This window comes from Labrus mixtus, chromosome 17 (assembly GCF_963584025.1).
Source record: "Labrus mixtus chromosome 17, fLabMix1.1, whole genome shotgun sequence".
In the NCBI taxonomy this organism is placed as follows: Eukaryota; Metazoa; Chordata; class Actinopteri; order Labriformes; family Labridae; genus Labrus; species Labrus mixtus.
This window is the reverse complement of record NC_083628.1, coordinates 17,408,056-17,428,137: the sequence shown is the minus strand read 5'-3', so window position 1 is coordinate 17,428,137 and position 20,082 is coordinate 17,408,056. Positions and strand designations below refer to the sequence as shown.

The 20,082-nt window shown below is 43.9% G+C and overlaps 2 protein-coding genes across 3 annotated transcripts in view; both read right to left on the bottom strand.

Moving 5' to 3' along the window:
• Window positions 1-947: 947 nt before the first annotated feature.
• Window positions 948-14,051, bottom strand: LOC132992485 (uncharacterized). 2 transcript variants are annotated; one of them, XM_061061793.1, is made up of 3 exons: window positions 14,048-14,051; window positions 7,558-7,612; window positions 948-4,577 (listed from the first exon to the last, which is right to left on the bottom strand). In XM_061061793.1, the coding sequence occupies exons 2-3, from the start codon at window positions 7,563-7,565 to the stop codon at window positions 2,984-2,986; spliced, it is 1,602 nt and encodes a 533-aa protein (XP_060917776.1). In that variant the 5' UTR covers window positions 7,566-7,612; window positions 14,048-14,051; the 3' UTR covers window positions 948-2,983. The 2 variants fall into 2 exon arrangements, with proteins under 2 accessions (XP_060917776.1, XP_060917775.1); XM_061061792.1 differs by lacking the exon at window positions 14,048-14,051 and adding an exon at window positions 7,820-7,924.
• The window catches only part of lmbrd2b (LMBR1 domain containing 2b), a 13,094-nt gene continuing 2,409 nt past the window's right edge, over window positions 9,398-20,082 (bottom strand). The window contains exons 3-18 of the mRNA XM_061061791.1: window positions 19,934-20,028; window positions 18,707-18,805; window positions 18,471-18,638; window positions 17,096-17,306; window positions 16,945-17,019; window positions 16,747-16,860; window positions 15,681-15,864; window positions 15,348-15,529; window positions 15,062-15,195; window positions 14,078-14,183; window positions 13,740-13,837; window positions 12,736-12,839; window positions 12,614-12,660; window positions 12,291-12,405; window positions 12,086-12,212; window positions 9,398-11,237 (exon numbers count right to left, since the gene is read on the bottom strand). Coding sequence (XP_060917774.1) covers window positions 11,174-11,237; window positions 12,086-12,212; window positions 12,291-12,405; window positions 12,614-12,660; window positions 12,736-12,839; window positions 13,740-13,837; window positions 14,078-14,183; window positions 15,062-15,195; window positions 15,348-15,529; window positions 15,681-15,864; window positions 16,747-16,860; window positions 16,945-17,019; window positions 17,096-17,306; window positions 18,471-18,638; window positions 18,707-18,805; window positions 19,934-20,028 — 1,923 coding nt within the window. The 3' untranslated portion in view covers window positions 9,398-11,173. The remainder of the gene's footprint in view (window positions 11,238-12,085; window positions 12,213-12,290; window positions 12,406-12,613; window positions 12,661-12,735; window positions 12,840-13,739; window positions 13,838-14,077; window positions 14,184-15,061; window positions 15,196-15,347; window positions 15,530-15,680; window positions 15,865-16,746; window positions 16,861-16,944; window positions 17,020-17,095; window positions 17,307-18,470; window positions 18,639-18,706; window positions 18,806-19,933; window positions 20,029-20,082) is intronic.

The following is a 20,082-nucleotide window of genomic DNA, read 5'->3' as shown; positions in this document are numbered from 1 at the left end:
CAAGCAGAGCCGGTGTGAACCAGTTAAACTTGTTATAACTGGTTCAAACCGATTACTACTGGTTTTAACAGCTCATTAGTTTACCCTGAAGAACTAGAACTATGTGAGGGCTCGCTCCCTACCAGCTGCTAGTCTATTCTTTCCTAGTGTGGTGGAATTTCTGTAGTTATTTAGATTATAATGTACAGACGTAATTAGGTTTATTCACTGTTCTCTAATGTCAGTCAGACCTGACAGAGTTCAGTTGTTATTAAAACACCAAGTAAAGCTTAGAGGGTGTCAACTGTTTTTCCTGATATCTGCAAAGATGTTTGGTAGACTTATTGTCTGCTCCAGTGTTATAGACGTCACAGTTTAGTCTAGGTGGGTCAATGTGACATGACCCTGATAATGATTATGTCTTTTAGGATATATGCGATGCCTTTCGAAAAGTTCTGCAGATGTGATTGAGCAAGACACGAGTACAGAAGTGTGATGTTGAATCATGTCTCCTCGAGTATTCTCCTTATGTATAAACTTTCATCAACATAAACCATCTGAGTCAACTGAGTGTTATTGTATGTAGTCAAGTCTTAGTAATTTCATCAACACCTAGTACCTGGAGCTATGTAAAATTACTCCGCTAACACCCTGTCGAGAAGAGAATACTTATATAACCACATAGCCCTATGATTATCTGTCTAACATTAATTTCTAGAACAATTAGATTCAAGTATAATCCTTGATTCAGGACCCTAGATTAGCCCCCGGAGGCTCTCACCCCTGGAGAGGGATTAACTGCAACTCTCCTTACTTGGATGCTAGGTGTGTATGAGGTGTGTAGTAAAAGTCAGTAGAAGTGTGCCGTGGTGTGACTGCTCATGCTTACCTCCTGAGGTTCACGCAGCGTCCTTAAGAGAGACTCCGGTCTTTGTGGTGTGAATCATGAGTCAGAAAATGGTTTCCAAAAGTTTCAGAAAATTTATTGAAAAAACTTTAAAAGATATTCAAAATTAAATCCAAACAGTAAAAGTAAAAATATAAAAATTTAAAAAGTAAAATACAAATTCAAAAGTTTAAACCTGAGCGTGTAGACAAGATGTCAGTCTCAGAAACTAAGTCCCAAAACGGGGATTTAAAAGTCAGAGTGACGTGGAGCCCTTTAGAAAAAGTGAAAAAGATCAGCTTTTCCACAGCATTTTTATAGCCAAACTTTTTTCAAAGATTCTGTAAAACCTCAACAATGCAGATTCGCAGAAGCATGATACATCCACCAGTGATACCAATTTCATATGTAGTTTTAACTTGATGACCGTGAACCATGCAGATTCACAGAAACGCTATACACCTACGAGCTCGTATGTGGTTTTGCTCAAAGTATGGCACACTTATCCTGACCTCACAGATGCATAGGCGCCGCGGATGTGTGCAGGATTGACAGGATATGTAAAAGCAAAAAAAAAAATAGTTCTGACTATATGACATATGAATTAAATGATAAATGGATGAAATGATAATAAAAGAAAAATAACATATATGGTAAAAACAAATTCAACAATTGCATAACTCTTTCTGATCTTTCAACAGTATTCTCTGTTTAGGGCACAATAGCATTTTAATCTGTTTATGAGTTGTTTCTTTCCAATATTTGATGTATTTTTCTTTTTCGATAATTTGATTTGGTTGTATCAGGGGGATGTTGGGGTCTTCAGGCTGGTTTGGTCTAATTTGGGGGGTATTAGGGTCCTGAGCCTGGTTTGGTAGTATATGGGTGTTGCCGGACTGCCTCTGGACCAGCTGGTTGAGGGGACTTTTCTCTGGCTTCAGCTCTCGGCAGCTCAAGGCGATGTGATGGTAGGACTGGGTTTAACTTGTTTTTAGGTGTTTATAGAATTTGAGTGCTCTTTTTTTGTAATTTGAGGAGGAGGGGATATTGGCCGAGTTTTGCTCTACATGTGTTGTATACATGAAATCAAAACAAAATAAAATAAAATGTGTCCAAATATTTGGACAGTACACAAGAAACAGTAATGTGAATATTTACACAACATTAACATTGATTATATAGTAAGTGTGTGTGTGTGTGTGTGTGTGTGTGTGTGTGTGTTGATCATTGTCGCAGCAGGATATGCCCTGTCTCCTTCTCCTAGGAGTATTTGTATTTTGGAGAGTTCATTGAGCTCTTTGAAATCTGTGATGACAGAGTTAAACTTGTTAAAATAAAAGTTCCTCGTTTCATCAAACTTTTTACAATGTAGGAGAAAGTGCATCTCTGTCTCCACCTCACCTGTCCAACAGTGACCACATGTTCTGTTTTCTTTTGGTTGCCATGGTTTTTTGTGTCTTCCTGTTTGCCAGTTTGTGGTCACTGGGCTTGTACCTGGTGAGGATCGGTCTCTGCTTTCTATCTCTGACAGGAGAGAGACGGGTCTGACGGGGGGCAGTTAGCCTCAGTACCAACTGACATAGGGGACTCTTTTCTGGGCTCTTGAGTCTGGAGGGCTTTGGAGTGGATGGTGTCTGTGGGGCTGGATGTCAGATGGTTCTAAAAGTTGAGTGTTCTCTTGTGATTGTTAATGATCAGTGGGTATCTGCCTAATTCTGCTCTGCATGCATGTGTTGGTGTGTTTCTGTGTACGTGTAAAATGTGTCTGCAGAATTCAGCGTGTAAAGATTCTGTTGGCTGATAGTCCCAGCGTGTGTAGATCTGATGTCTGAGTGGACCCCATACTTCACTACCGTACAGTGCAATGGGCTGGATGACACTATCAAATATTTTAAGTCAGATTCTCTCTCTCTCTAATATATATAAGAATGAAAGTTTTGTTGGTGAATAATAAACTACAAGGAATTACAAATGTGAAATTTACAATGTGATTACATTTAAGGTTATGTGGAACATTAATATCATGATTAAATCTTTGCTATGATTTAAAGTTTGTATCAACAAGATCATCGTGTTTAAATCAGAGCTAATCATGATCTTGTTCACCTATTCCAACATTTATTTTAATGCTCTGCCAGCAGCTGCAGCCAGTCTACCGAGCTTGTACCCCAGCCCTGCTTTGGTTCCTTTATTCACTCGCCTCTTTATCTCCTCCAGTTTCTGGACCTTCTCTTTAAACCTATCACTGTTCTCCTTCATCTTCTCAATCAGGAAGTCCAGATGGATATGAGTGGACAGTGAATCAACATTCAGAGCGATCTGCTCCAGTTTGAGAACATGTTTGAAGGAGTCTTCCAACCACTGATCTTTGTCCTTTTCAAGTTCGTCCATTTTCTTCTGAACTGTTTCCAGAAGGCTTGTTTTCTCTTCGCAGTCTGCTTTACTTTGGTCAAACTTCTTTTTCACATCTTGAAGAGTTTTTTTAAGTTTCCTTGTCTTAGCCACATATCTCCACTTTTCCTTCACATGATCCGACACAGGGCATTTCCCTGTACATACAGTGCAGCGACCATTCTTCATCACCTCACAGTGTTTGGGATACCAGGCCATTGTGCATCCAGGGTAGTGACAGTTCTCCTTACAGACATTACAGGACACAGCTCCTTCATAAAACACCAACAACCACATTCCTCTGCTGATAGTTTCTTTATCTTTGTAGGCCTCATCAACTTCTACAGTGATCTTCATCTCTTGTTCATGTTTCCTCAGGGCTTCTTGAGTCTGTTGGATTTCTTTCTGTTGAAATTCAATCAGCTTAACTCGCTCTTGCAGGTTTTGGATGCTTGCTGTCAGTCTGATGCGTTCGTCCAGAACGGCCACAGTTGTCTTCAGCTGTTGTGGAGCTTTTTTAAGCAGAAACTCTCCAAACTCTGACATTCCTTCCATTGTTGTTTCATATGCATTTTTAAGGACTCTAATTTTCTTTGTTCTCTCTTTATTTTGTAGGTTATTAAACAGGAAGTGAACAGGCTGATTATTTTCATCTTTGGCACACTTGATGTTTGCAGCATTGAGAGCGTCTAGAACATTTTCAGGTGTCATTCCATCTGAGTGTGTGATGAGAGAGACGATGTTGTTCTCCATTTCTTTTCCAAACAGAGACGCCACTGAATCAAAGACGTGCCTCAGATGGTCACTTAGTCGATTCTCGCTCGCTTTCAGCACCAGACCCACGACATTTATCTCATGAACTCCGTACTGTGAGCGGAACACATCAGTTAATCTAGTAGAGATGGCGTCATCATGTTCAGGCCCTCTGGTATCTCCATATCCAGGAGTATCAATGATGGTCAGAGAGTAGGGCAGAGTTTTATCTTCAAAGCCAAAGATCTCGTACATGATCACATCTGATGTCTGACTTACACATTTCTGTGATTGCTTCTCCTCCTCTACGATCTCAAACCAGATATTGTCCTTCCACGTCACTCCCATGGCGTAGTTGACCAGAGCGTTGATCAGAGTAGATTTTCCCGTTCCTGTTTCTCCCACAAGCAGGATAGTTTTATGTACTTTAGTTGGATTTTTTTCACCAAGAGTCATTCTTTTTAAGGTTCCTATATTCTCTTTCTTTGGTATCAGCTGGTAGATGGTAGGAGACCCTGAACGGATCAGGCATTTGCAGGTGATGTGGTCATACATGGTTGTGGTGTTTCTGTTGAAAGGTGAAGACATTCGATCAAAAACCAGAAAACATTGACAAAGAGATCCAAATGGGATCTTTTAATGAAAGCAGTTTAAGCAGTTTCACACCAAATTACAATCAGGGCCAATTATTCATTTTTCACAACAATAAGTCTGAATGATGAATAAAGACTGGATCTCAACATTGACTGAATATAAGAAGAAGACCTAACCACCTTTAAGTTCCCCTTATGGAGGCTACAGACTGAGCGCTTTTCATGGACTCAAAGACCCCGTACAGTCGTTAAAATAGAAAGACAACATAGTGATCTGATGCCATTGTAATCAAAGCTCAGAACACTGAATATGTGCAATCTGATAAATACCTCTAATAACTGTTGTACTTTCACGTTGACCGAACCATAATGACGATGTTCTACTGAGCTTTTATTGAATCAGTCTTTATTTATTTTTTATTTATTAGGTGATGCAGAACAATACAAGACGAGTGAGGGACATGACAAGAGCAATAGTATGTAGGAGACGGGGGAGACGCGACGATACAATGCACAGCATAGACAAAGACAAAACAGGCAAGCAGGGAGTAATAATAACGTTTAGCAACTTTGTATGTTGAGGGTGTTGAAGGGCCCTGTTTGTTTGTGTGTGTGTGTGTGTGTGTGTGTGTGTGTGTGTATCTTTTTTTTTCCTTTTTCTTTTTTTTTTCCTTCCCTTCCCCTTTCTTTTTCCCCTTTTCTTTTCCCTTGGGTACAGTAAAAAGAATGAAGGTTTGAAGATAACTAGGAGGAGAAAGTGATAGAAGTGGGATTTAACAGCAGATTGAGCTTGATGACTAAAAATAGAGAGATATAATAACAAAAATATTAATAATATTAATAGAATTAAATATAAATGAATGAGTCCTCTACATACCACTAATACCAGAAAGAGAGAGAGAGGAAAAAATTAAATAATGATAGTACAAAATAAATAAATAAATAATAATAAAAAGAAAGAAATCTAAATATATATAAAGCAAGAGAGAGAAAAAATAGTAATAAAAGAGATAATATCAATATTTGAAGCAATTATTACAAGAGTGTACAGTAGTAATTCTGATAATAATAGTTAAAAAAGAAAAAAAAAAGGATGTGTGTCTGTGTCTTTGTGTGTGTGTGTGTATTTATGTGTGTAAGTATGCGTGTGTGTCTTTATGTGTGTGTGTGTGTGTGTGTAAGTATGCGTGTGTGTCATTATGTGTGTGTGTGTATGTGTGTAAGTATGCGTGTGTGTCATTATGTGTGTGTGTGTGTGTGTGTGTGTGTGTGTGTGTGTGTGTCTGTATTTGTGGTAGTGAATATCAGGGGTTTAAACCGTGTTGTTCGGGAAGTAGTGAGGTGAAGTTATTGAATCAGTCTTGTCTCTTTCTTGACGTCATGGTTCGTTAAAAAAAGCTCTTCCTGGCGTCCCTGTATACGAGACAGTTGCAGCGGATAGCTTCCATTATAATTGATGATTCCCACCCTGTGCACAGTGACGTTCAGCTTCTGCCCTCTGGATGGAGGTGTTCTGTCCCACGCTGCAGAACAGAGCAGTACTTACACAGCTTTGTTCCTGCCTCTACCACTGAACTGAACAAGCTGTAGCCATATCTGCACACTTTTATTGTTTATTTATTTGAATGATTCTTTATTTGTATTTTTCATCGATCTTATCGGTATTCTCTGATTGACACTTTTATCATTTTTATAATGTTTTAGGTTTTTTATCCGGTTTTAGTCGGTTTAATAGCTCTCCTTCCCTCTAAGGTGTTGTTGGATGTCCGTGTTGCTGGCCGATCACAAGTCTACCTTCGGGTAAACTCACCTGAACAAACTAACAAACAACATCATACCACACATTAAACGCTCGTTTGAACAGGTGAGTCTGGAATGACTGGAATGTGGATGGGCCGGTGCGGTGTTGAATGTGTGTGGGGAGTGAGTTCCTGAGGGAGGAGGCAGCTATGGAGAAAGCTCTGCCCCAGCAGGTTCGGTGCTCAGTTCTGTGTGGTGGATAAATGTGGTTGGCTATGGGAAGGAGTGTGATGGTGGAGGAGATCAGTGAGGTAGGAGGGCGATGGCGGTCAAGGGCTTGGTGTGTGAGGAGCAGGATTTTAAATTAGATACGGTATGGGACAGGGAGCCAGTTTTGCAGGACAGGTGATGTGTTCACGAGATCGGGTGTGATTCAGAAGGCGTGAAGCAGAGTTCGAGATGTTTTGGAGTTTATTGAAAAATTTGGATGATGTGCCGTAAAGGGTACTAATCAAATAATAATGTTGGAACAACACGCAAGCATACTGGCCAATGAGCTACATAGTGAATCAAAGGCTGCGAGGCGAGTCAGCACGCAGCATCATTCAAATCATCAGTGTGCGTCAACGTGATCAAGCTGAGGTTGCTGCGTGCCAACAGAAAGCGAGCTCTCGCCATAGTAGAGTTCATGTGCATAGAAAAAAAAGTGAAGAGAGGAGTAATAGGAAAATGTGGACACGGTCGTGGCGAGGGAAAATAAATTAAATTGTGCAAAGAGAGCTTCAACTTCAACCTTATTATTATCTCCAAAGAAATCAGATCTGCAGCAGGCAACACCACTGGTCCACTGTGTACCACTGACCGGTACACAAAGGACAACGTCAGAAATACAGACGTTCAGAAAATCCACAGCTGAAGTGAAAAAAAGGAACTTTAACCACATCGAGCCTGAGGCGGGAACATTTCAGACACAGCACAGAAAAGAGCCTTTAGATCGGCCATCTTTGACCCTCAATCACAGAGCGCCGTAGGACCAACATTTGGAGCCATGACCACAGATATAACCACGATGAATCATCTTTCTATGCTATGTCTCTATTGTTATTGACAGGTTGCCAGTTGTGACGACTAATGAATCACAGGTAGCCCCGCCCTAAATACAATAATAAACACTGAAACACCTCATCTGTGTTGTTAAGGAAATATATTGCTCACGTTGCCATGGTTACGTCTTCTGAGGAGCTGGAGGAGGGAGCAGCTGATTGGTTCCCTTAAATAAATAAAAACAAGTGAGTGACCTCGGCGTCCCGTCAGCTGCCATCTTGATATTAACGAGTGAAGAAACTAGCTCAGCCCCCCCCCCATGCAAACATTTAAAACATTTCTCTTAATGTCGTTTCATATCAGTCTAAGTCTAAGGTAACAGTTTGTCTCAAACGTGTATTTCAATCTGCTGTTAAGTCTTTAGTGTTCTCACCTGTCGTTCAGCTCTGAGTCATGAAGCACTCTGATGTCGAGGAGAGCGAGCAGAGTTTATATCAGCAGAGGGAGGGCGCGCTGAGGTCACATGATTTCACAGAAACAGTCTCAGAAACAGACCGCAACATCTCTTCAGAAACTGCTGTAAAGTGAAGATGACAGTTTTTCTGACCTGTATTGAAATTATTTCTTTATCAAAGCAATAACAGATTACCTTTTCAAAGTGAACTCTGCTCTCTCTCTGACTTTCTGTTTCTGTGTACAAAAGATTCTTACTACAGATATAAAGCTAAAATAATCAGTAGAGACAAACCTTATCCAAGAGAACACTCCTCCCTCCTTTTACGTTGTTTCACTCCTGGGTAAAGTCCCCGTTTCTCTGAAATCATGTGACAACAAAAGATGCTTCCTCCAGATATAAACTCATGGTTAATAAAATGAACACCAGGAATGTCAAATAACAAACATTTATTCTTTAAATTAACTACGATCAGAACTTCACATATTCACTGTGTGAAATAAAAGCACAGCGTCTTCTTCTCTGTCACCAGCTCCTGATTGGTTCCTCTCCTCTGACTTCTGAGCTAACTAGCTTGTTTAGCATGTTAGCAGCATAAAGACAGAGAGCCCCCCCCCTCACCTCACACACACACACACACACACAAATTGTTAGTCTTTCTGTCTTTGCTGTGTAGGAGTTTTGTTTGCAAATACCGTCCCGCCTTGTGATGACGTCTGTCACAAATACAGGTGGGATCATATCAGAGTTAAAGGCTGGGCCCTTGAGTGAAGTGTGACAGTAACCGTACGGCTCCACTAGTTCAGACGACGGATAGCGTCTCAACGCTTTCTATTCATTTTATAGAGAGCCAGAGAGGCAGTTGTGCAATGCATCATGGGATTGTTGTAGCAAGTTTCAGCGCTCTATTCTATGCAAATGAGTCCAGGGACCGCCCGGACTAGCCGAGCATTTATCCAATCAGGAGCGTTCATTTTTCATTCTTATTTACAACCTGCCTATCAAGAGTGGGTGGAGAGGTCCAGGAGGAAGTCGAACACGGCCACTTTTCAGAGCGTATACGCCTATCAAGTTGAGTGATCCGGAATTATCCTTAGCTTCCTCACCTGAAGCAGTGGAGTTGTACGCTTAGTCTTAGATCCCGATCACATGGAGATGTGTCGCTACAAAAGCGTTGCCAGTGAAACCATCGTTTACCTCTGGTACAGTGCGCTTAGTGGGCGCTCCTCTCTGCACAATGTGTTTTTGTAGCGCTTTTTAGGGGCGCTTAAAGGTTAAAGAAAGGTCAACTTTTCAGCTCAAGACGCCGAGTCGCAGCGCTTGTCAATGTCATTTCTTGCCAAATCAGCCAATCACATCAAGTAGGAGGATTGACCTCCTTTTTATGACATCTAGTCGTCTAGGAGCAAAGCAACAGCGAGAGCGCCACATTAGCTAAGCCTCCAGATGTTTGTCCCCAGAGATGCGCTCAGGCGTTTTAGGAGCGTCGGAGCACGAGGCGTCTCTGTGATCGGGAACATTTACCGTATTCCTGCTAATAAACAGATGCACACGGTAACATTGGATCTCTTTTATTGACACAACACTGGCAGCAGATTAAAACATACATCATTGTTTCTCTAAATAAGTCACGACAGTAAAGAACTCGTGATATCTACGCTCCACCTGCAGCGTCATGAATAAATATAATCAAACATCAGAATCAGCAGGATGATGACGCTCCGTTACCAGGAAATACAATAAATACAAAGTCACATGAATTCTTCTGTGCATCATGAATTAGTCCGACTCATACAAAAAGATATCATACATTATATACACATAGCAGAGGATGACATGATATACATGATATGGACCGAGGGCGGCGTGATGTGAACGTGGTCACTGAACCTGCCAGCAGGAGCTCGTCATCAGCCCCTGAGCTAATGCTACATGCTAACACATTTAAAGGGCCAGACCTGTGTGTTACCGTTGTTACCACAGACTGTAGGTGAGAGGGTCTGCAAGGTGAAGCCAAGGATTATCACAAGAAGAAAAATATCATTTAAGCCCCGCCCCTTGAGTTTTTCACTACTTCAACATATTTCTGCACCGCGCCGGGTTTCGTTATATTTTATATTTCCAACACGGTTCTTCTAAATGTCTGATACGTTTGCTCTTGCGCTGTGGGCGGAGCTTATGTTGAAACGTGTCGTATTCTCTTCACACTTGGAGTTATTGGAGCCTGAAGTGTGGATGAGATTTCTGAGGGAAGAAATTTGGATTCCTTTGACCAATATGTGGCGCTGAAGCAGCCGAGGTTATCAACAATTCTTCTCTGTTTGTTTGAAGTTATATTGTTTGGCCTTTTTGTCTTTATAAGAACGGACAGCAGGAGAGAAACACGAAGTGTTGGGAGGAGAGAGTGGAGGACGACACGCAGGAGAGGGTCAGGGGTCGGATTTGAACCCAGGGACACTGCAATGAGAACAGCCTCCCAACATGGGGCCCGCAGCATAACCCTAGACTTTGGGGGGGGGGGGGGGGGTCATTACGCCGCCACAACATTCAGATAGGAGAAGAAACATCACAGGCGTGTATATATGGCGGCTGGAAACGGCGCTCTGAACAGGGTTTAAGATTTCTATTTGTGTTGCCGTGGTAACAGGTATCAATGTTTGATTTTTACTAGAATCTCATCACAGTTTTAAATTCTGGTATTGTAACAAGCCAAGAGGGAACATTTTCTAACCATCAGGGCAGGAAGTGAACTTCTCTTAAAACCGTTTATGGCTTCACACTCGGTCGGACTGTTTGAGGAGACAAGGGGGCGGAGTGTCCCGTGTGAACGCCGCAGAAGAGCGTCAGCGGGCCGAGTCCCCGAGCAGTCGTTTTGATTTAACATGACGGACAACTCGGGTTCTCTTGCTGTGAGCTGTAGATGAAGTGAAGCTGTGAGTGATCGTGTTTCAAACATGACAAAAAGAGAAATACATTCACAAATATAAATGACCTTCCTTCATGTGACCTGTGATGAAAGTGACGACATGCAGCAGGGTGTGACTCTCTTTTAGAGCATGCTCAGACGGTTAGAGCACCCCCTGCCTCCGTGACATGCAGGGGTTTTAGACGTGTCTCCATGACAGTTAGTGTAACATGGTTAGCTTTAATATTCCTTTAGCCTTCATGGACAGGATTATGGATCATTTAGGGGGACAGACCGTCACTGACACAGGCCACCTGCTGTTAAGTTACCGTGCATCCTGGGAAACAGAGGTCATGTGGTACATTCACTTCCTTCAAACTTTAATGCGTGTTCCAGTTTATGGCTCCCCTTCTCCTTTCTTCTTCCCGTCAGACGTCGTCGAATATTCGGCTGCGTGACGAAGACATGGACAGATATCGTCCTCCTGCATGTCTGAAAGAGCGACACAGTAAAGTAGAGAGAGCTTTATTACTCATCATGACAGGATGGAAATAAAAACACAACAGAGCGTCACAGAAAAAGTGTTCAAGGGTTCAATCTGAGAGAATCGCTATGACGACGACACGGGAGGTGTGTCTTCATTTATGTGAATGTCAAATAGTTTTAGTTAAGTTAAGTTTCCCCAACTAACCAGCCCAATCTGATTCCTTGGTTTTTGCCCATCGTCGACTGATAGTCAAACGTTTTTTTTTTTTGTGCTCATTGATCCACAGATTTATTTTAGTTTATCCACATGGTTAATCTGTTTGTCTTCTAATGTTGGAATAACTATTTATTCTATGATAGGATTTGATTCATCATCAAACTGTAGAGAGAGATAGAAACATTTATCGTGTTGATCCCTCAGTTATCAAACACTTGAGGAAAAGATATTTAATGAAGACACTCATGAGCGTGTACGAGCCTGACTCTCTGCAGAGTGATGATGAATGTTGTAATCCAATAGCGCCATCTGCTGGTGACAGAGAACTGCTAGTCTTTGACTGGTGAACACATCTGAAAATATGGGTGAATATCTGAGATAAAATAAGCCCATAACCACTGGATAAGGATAAATGGTTTTGTCGCTACAATGAGCAATTAAGGATTTCAAACAGACAACTCTACGTAACATTAGACATGAAACACCCCCACAGAGCTGGAATGGAACGGTCCCTGTGCTCGTCTGGCAGTCGACTGAGACTCTAACCAATGAATTGTGGAGTATTGGGCTACATGGTTCTTTGAACTCTTGGATCATCAGTCACATTTCCTTAGGAATCAAAGTGTGCCATGTTTACCTCCCAGACTCTGAGTCCAGAGCGTCATCTGTCAGAGACTCAGCGTTGAAGTCTAAAGGTTCAGCGTCCTGCAGCAGCTCCATGCAGTCCCTCTCCGCCCGGCCTCCAGAGCGAGAGTATTTAGCTTCTGTTCAACACACCACAGCCGCTGGTTATCATCGGTCAGCGGGAGTCTTTTAGAATCTCCACAGAGGGGAGCACTTACGTCTGTTGTCTCTGGGCGTCACGGTGTCTGAGTAACTGGTCTCCTTCATCTCATGGCTGCTTCTGTTCCTCGCCGTGTACTCGTCCCTCGAGTTTCCGTAACGCTCCTTCCATTCCTGCAGAACACACACACACGCACACGCACACGCACACACACACACAAATCAGAGAGAGAAAGAGCGTGGGGAGTGACGTGATCAGCCTCTGTAAATGAGGCGTGCAAACTAACCACGAGGGGCCCCCAGCGGTCCTCGTAATGTGGTTAAAAACAGACAAATGTGAAGTGAACAGTAGTCTGGAGGAGTGATTTGATTGGTTACTCACTCTGCGTCTGTTCTCTCCGTCTTCTACCCTTTGCCGTTTCCTTTTCTCTGTAAAGACATCGTGATGATTAGTTTAACCTGCATCGTTTAAAGACAGCATCATTTCTATCGTTCTGTCGTTACCTCGTCGGATCAGCTCCTTGCCCTCGTCGATGAGGTCAGAGGTCATCTCACTGTCACCCACAAACTGCTGGAAGCCCAGGAGGTTGAGGCAGCGAGTCCCAAGGCTGAGGAGACACTTCATTAGCACCTGCTCAGCTGACTCCACATTCATAGAAATAACATCAGACTGTATATCAAAGAGCTTTTACAATTCTACAATTCACTTAGCAGACGCTTTTATCCAAAGCGACGTACATCAGAGAGTAAGTACAACACTAATCCATTCATACACCGCCACTAAAGCAGCGGGAGCAATGCAGGGTTAAGTGTCTCGCCCTAGAACACATCGGACATGTTGCTTAGCTGGGGATCGAACCCTCGACCTTCCGGTTGAGAGGCGATGACTCTACCAACTGAGCCACAGCTTTTATCGACCAATGAGAAGCCTCGGTTCACAGCACGCAGCATCACGACAACAGAGACCAAGTCTCAAAGTCTCAAAGTGTGACCTTCACATGTTTGGCTCATTAGTTTTAGGTTTCATGATTATCGCAGCGATAAACATTTCGTACTCTGATGACCGGCTCTCCTCTGGTCATAGACCCTGACCCGATCCTGGTCAGGGACCCTGGTCCGTTTCTGTTGGAGGCGTTGAGAGTTCTATTTGATGACGATGAGTATAATAAACACCGAGAGTTCAGACGTTATGAGCAGCTCGCTCTCTAGTGCAGACCCACCGTTATCTGGCGGGTAACCGGCGATCTAATGTTCACTAAGTAAACCTGGCATGCTGTTTATATAAAAAGAAGAACAGGTGAAGAGCGGCGCGGCGTCTTTGATGAAGTGGAGTTGTCGGTCAGAAGTTCTAAAAGTGAGATGCTCATAATCCAGGATGACATCGAGTTACATCGTCTGACATGTAACGTGTGCACAACCATATCTCCCTCTGCACGAGGTTTTACAGACTCCTTCATATGTAGGCTGATAGATCCACACTGCAGCACCCCCCCCCCCCCCAGACTGACCTGAAGTACGTGGCAATGCAGAGGATGACGATCAGCATGGGGTAGTAGATGTAGAAGCCGTTAGCGATGAAAGAGAGGACACGCATGGATCCCATGATCTGCAGAGAAACACACGAGAGGTCAGGTGTGTTTTCGCTTCCTGCAGATGGAGTCGCCATGGTAACAGAACTTAAACTTTGATATGATTCTAGTTTGAAACCCCTGGCAACAAAAACATCAATATAAGGTCTTTTATAGTTTTGGTTCAAATATGACACACAAAGCTTCGTCACTCTCTCATTTTATCCATCATGAAACTAACCAAGAACGTGACGTTCAAAACCCGTGGGACGACTTACGGAGGTGTACGCAGTCTGCTCCTTCTGCTGGTGGGAGATGGCAGAGTCCATGTGGATCAAACCCAGGAAGTTCAGACACAGAGGAGGCGTCAGACGGCAGAACAGCCTGCAGGTCAAAGGTCACAGTCTGCATCAAACACCCTTCATCAACTTTTTGCACCAACCAGCCCAGATGGGCGGTTTTAAGGCACCCCCACACAGCCGTTTTGGACGCCCCTCAGTTTGTCAGATATGAGAGCAGTTATCAGGTCAAACCAACAGGTGTTGCAGTAAGGGAAAGGAGTGTGGCTCAATACCCCTCCAAAGAGGGGGGTGAGAGAGGCTCACAGACTTACGTTCAACCGGTTACCGGACATGGAAAGCCAGAACCCGCACAGGCACGTCCCGGTACCAGAGTCAATCCCCAGGAGTGCGGCTCCTCCACGCCACACTTCGCTGAGTAGTCTTGGCTGCCATCGTAAGTCAAAAGTGAAACTTACTTGTTACGTGACGTAATGCCCGGTGGTCAGTTATCCAACATTTATCACGTGCATTTGTGAGCGCAGTAACGTTGTCAATGTGGAATATTTGTAGCTTTATTCATCTCTAAATAAATAGTATGTGTTATTTTTGAAAGTGTGTCTCTAAAACATTTTAAAATAATAAAAAACATTAAAATAAAAAAAAAACGGTTTTCGTTGACTGATTTTTCCTAAACGGTTATGATTTACTAACCGGTTACACGTGTACACGTGCACAAACCCAAGTTAGAACGCAGAAAGGTTTACAGACCAATGCAGAGCTGGCTAAACACTGAAGCTTTAGTGTCCGCCACATGGCAACCTGTGTGAGCATGGACTTTAGAGAGGAGGGGGCAGGGGGGGAGACAGCAGCTCTCTACAATGTTTAGAATTTAGACTGCAGTACCCATTTTAAACACTAGGGGTCAAAGTTACATACTGCTCCTTTAAGTGTTAATAAAATAATCAAAAGGTGTTGACTCACATGCCACTGAACTGGAGGCTGTAAGCGTCAGTCTGGTGATGGGAGGCCAGGTAGTAGTAGTTAAAAACACGGATGCGGAACACAGTGGAGTACACACAGGTACACAGGAAGAAGATAGTGACAAAGCACGCCATCTGGTGGAGAGAAGGGTCATCACAAACCAGTCAGATAAACTGGACCAGATATACCCTGAGAGTGTGTGTGTGTGTGTGTGTGTGTGTGTGTGTGTGTGTGTGTGTGTGTGTGTGTGTGTGTGTGTGTGTGTGTGTGTGTGTGTGTGTCTCACCTCGATGTACAGGTAGTTGTAGTCTCGTTCAGCCAGCTGGATGAACACAGCGAACAGAGAGAGGACGGGCCGGGTGCTGAAGAAGGTGCATTCAGACCAAACCACCGCCACGCTGAACAGAGTCAGGACCACAGACAGCAGCCGGTAAAACCAGGTCTTCAGGAGACACTCCCAGTACCATTCTACACAGACACAGACACAGACACACAGACACACAGACACACACACACACACACACACGTTAAGTATTTTTTCACAACATTTTAGAGTTTGGATCATCGGCTGTATTGTGTTCTGGTTCAGATGACTTATTGGCTCTGGGCTCACACACACCTACGGTCGGCGTGTACACGTATCTGCTGAACCAGCCAGCTGGCTCAGACGACGGGAAGCTGTGGACAAACTGGTGGGTGGAGCTGGTCTCGTTCTTGGCGACGTCCTCCAGATGGATGGCCTGCTGCAGGAGGATCTGCCACTGGACCCGAGTCCTGTTGTGTCTCTGAACCGCGTAGATCACCTGAACACACGGTACATAAACACATCAGAGTGTAGAGCTTCCAGTCTGTATCCAGATCCCAACGAGGTCATTAAATGCTTTCCTGAGAGTAGCTAAGTGTTCTGTATTTGTGTCAGCTGTTGATCACAGTTCTGATTGACTCTGCAATAAATTCTGTCTTAAACCTGGATAACCTTCTGCTGGTTGCTCCGTGGTCAATCATCTGAAGAAGATACAGCCTCTGGAGACAAAGATCGACCTTCAGATATTCTGGTGTCGCCAGCTGTTAGCTATGAATAACTTCCAGCTCAGACTTCCTTATTAGCTGTGATGTCATATCGACAGATTTAGCCCCGCCTCCTTTGCCCTTCACACCAAAGCCTGCTGATGCCTGATAAACACCGGGCTGAACAAAGCGAGCTGCCCTCCTCAGGTTCAAACCCACCATACAGCGCCCTCTACTGGTGAGTCTGTCCGTTATCCTTAATCCTGCACTGCCCAGATCACCTGTGGTGCCCCACAAGGCTCAGTTTTAGATCCACCTGTTTTCTGTGTCGTGCATCTTGTTTCCAGCTAAACAACAAACACTCAGAGGTCCCATAATTCTTCCTGAAACTGATTAACTTCTTCAATCTGAGAGTGTAACACCGAGCTTGAAGCCTGGGAGTCCGGCTTGACTCTGCTGTAATCTATTTAATCCTGTTTCAGACATTTTCTTTTCCTCGAGTGCAGTTGGTTTAAAATGCAGCAGCTGGAGTCTTAACCCATTTCAAAGTTCTGTAATCGGCTTTATCAGAGCAAGCGCAACTTTCACTGCAACCTCGACTTCTTTGGACGCAGTCCTGCAAACAGGAAGTGCCATGCACATGATTTATACTACGCTGTAATGAAGGCACCTCTCACCTGTTTATGGAGCTTCACCAGACTCTTCTCACTCGGATAAGTGTTCTGTTTATCATCAAAGTCCTCGTAGTCGTCCATGTTCCTGCCCATCTTCTCCTGGTAATCCACGGGGCACTGAGGGGTGGAGTCAGATCCATCAGATCATAAATCACATCACAGTGATTGGTTGTGGTTATCTGCTGCTTCTCCTCCTCTTACCTTTCTGAGGATGGTGTCGATGTACTTCCTCAGCGGATGGTTATACTTGATGGATTCACTCACTTTTCTCACCTCCTGCAACAGACCAAACGTCAGAGTAAAAAACACCGAGCTGACCCTCATACATCACATCCACCGCCCTGACTCCCACCTCCATCACGTCCTCCAGGTTCTCCTCTGCGTCTGCTTTCTCCGTCATCAGCTTGGACGCCTTGAAGTACGTCTTGATGAGTAAGTGACCGTGACGAGAAGCGTTCCAGTATGAGCGAGGGATTTCCACCAAACCATACCCGAGCAGCAGCACCAGGAGGAACAGGCCCCAGGTGTTGGCTGCTGTGATCCCGATGGTCTGGAGCTCGTACCTAAAAACACAAAGGAGGACATGACGGACGTGTTTCCACTCGATTGAACGCTCTGTGGTCACAAACTGGAGTAGTGTTTTTGTCCCTGACGGGCTCTGGTTGTTACTCAAAGTGTGTGACAACCTGACAGAAAGGATCCCGACAGAGAGAGAGCTTTTAGTTTGTAACCACAAACAGCTGTTACATCTCACTCTACAAACACAAAACAAGTTTACCTCACAGGAAACAGGAAGTTACTGACGACGTTATCGTATGTTTCTGTGTTTTATACACGATCAGGAATGATTCAATCGTTTGGGTCAAAGAGATGAAAAAAGAAGCATAGTTTTTAGTTTAGAGAGAGAAAAGCTTATCAGTCAGTGCGTTTACATGGGACAGCTTGATAAAGCCAGATACCGATTTGCTACTTGAACGGACAGCTGTCACTTTTCTGAGTATAAATGCCAATCAGAGAATCGTATAAATGGCCGGAGCATGGTTGACTCCACTACGCTATGTGGTGCTGTACCCCTTTCAACACGTGGTTATAGAGCCACTTCCTGTTGACCTAAACGTCACAGCAACAACTAACTATCTGGCGGCATTCAAATAAAGATGGCGTACGAGAAGATGGACGACGCTACAGCTACGTGCATTATTTACATTCTAATAATTCATATTAGAAGAACAACAGATCTTTTGGCTGCGGCGATAACAGCAGACGGACACCGTTTCCGGCAACAACACTACTTTTTATTATGTCGTCTCTTTCCACTTCCAGGTGAAAGCCCTGGCGGAAATTCTCGAGCATGTGCAGAACCCGAAATCCGATTACGATACGATGGCTGAGTTTACACGCCGTTAGTTTGCTGACTGTGAACGACTTATCTAGGTGTTCTTTTCCGATTATGAGATGTCCGTTATGGTCCGATGTAGGTTGGACTAAGATGTTGACATGCATTTTAAAAGTCCAAACAGTGTCTGATACGATCAGGAATTCGAATATCTAGCGCCATGTAACACTACTTAGTGTTGAGTTATCATTAAGAGTGTCCTAAACGACCCTGTGGGACTCCCCTCGCTTACATTGAGACTTAAGCTAGTTTCTGTAACAAAAGACTTCAACATGAACTCAGCGAGATATCAGGGAGAAGGTCGTCTGTGACCTCTTGTCAGCACACTCACCAGGAGAGGTGCCACTCAGGATGAACAGCCACGTATATAAGCAGAGAGCCGAAGATGAGCAGGTAGGTCCCGTAATAAATGGCGTTCTCTATCAGGGCTGTTTTGATCTTCCCGGTGATGGAGAAGCCTCCTGAGCGAGCGTACGACTGCATGAAGGGCAGCAACAGCCTGAAACACATTTAGAGAGCATCAGAGAGGGGCTGCGTTCTGAAGAAGAGATGTGGACTCATACGGACCATGTGAGGCACTGAGACGTCCAGTACACCACCCTCCAGAACACGGGCATGATGCCATCAGGGATGTAGCTCCACGGCTTGTAGCACGCCGTTGGTGCACTGTTGGAGAGAAGAAGTCAAACTTTTCAGACTGCGTTCCCTTAACTAAGCTCCGCCGCCATCACGTCTTGGTGCGTTCATATTGATTGATGGAGTAATAATTGCGTCACCGTCTGTGAGGTCACATGGGCATAGTTGGAGCTCCACATACACACACTGTCAGACATGCACACACACACACACAGTGCTGTTCCCCACCACTGGATCAGCTAATCCCGCCTCTCCTCTGTAACGCCTCTGAAGACGGTACAGAGGGGGGGGGGGGTCACTTCACCCCCCATTACTCCTCCATGACATTCAGATTGAAGGAGAAATGTCACAGGGGCGTAAATATGGCGGCTTGGAGGACAATAGCCTCCGTACATGAGGCACCTAACCAACCACTAGGCTACTGGTGCCCCGTGAAGGTGTTTTATTCTGAAATGGACAGAGACTTAAGGGAATATCAACATTTACTTAATCATAAAGGAAGGTCTGAGAAATGTTGATTTAATGTCTCCATAGGGTCACGTAACGTAAGATTTATGGATCCCTGTACGAGAAGTTCACTTACAGCCACTCGCTGTAAAAGACAAGCGGCAAAATAAAGTCCGTCCACTTATTTTGACTTCAACAGGTCTTACAGTTTCAGACGTCACTTCGACCCTACTCTGTCCAGTTAGTGTTATATTCTTTATTCTTTTTTGTGGTTTTGTTTGTTCATGTTCCACAGCAGCATCGTGTGACGGCGGAGAAGAAGATGGGAAATATGACTTTCAGGAAATTTGGAGTTAAGATTTGCAAAACAGGAAGTCTGTCAGCGGCTGAACAAGAACAATGAGGAGGTAAAATAAACTTTGGACAGCGTGAATAAAAGCCGACAAGTCGACCGTAAAGCTGAAAAGCAGGGCAAACTTTGTATTAGTTTGTGTTTGTTTGGGTCTTACAAAGTGTGTGTGTGCGTGTGGGGGGTGGGGGGGGGCTGAGATGTTCTAGTTCTCAGGTTTCTTCTTTATTCCCTTAAAATGATGCACATTCCAGACGCCATGTTTGATTAAAGAGAGAGAGGGATGGACTTCTACGATCTTAAAGGTTTGAGTTCTTTAAACTGCACATTAAACTTTGAACGAGTCACTGCAGTATACTCACCTTTTAGTGGGTGTGGCAGATGTGTTTGCTGCTGTGTGATTGGACGGTATTGGGTTGGCAGAGGCGTGGTCTATCTTACACTGCTTATAGATGGTCTGTGAGGAGCGGACAAACACACACACACACACACACAGTTCAGGTTTGTGTCC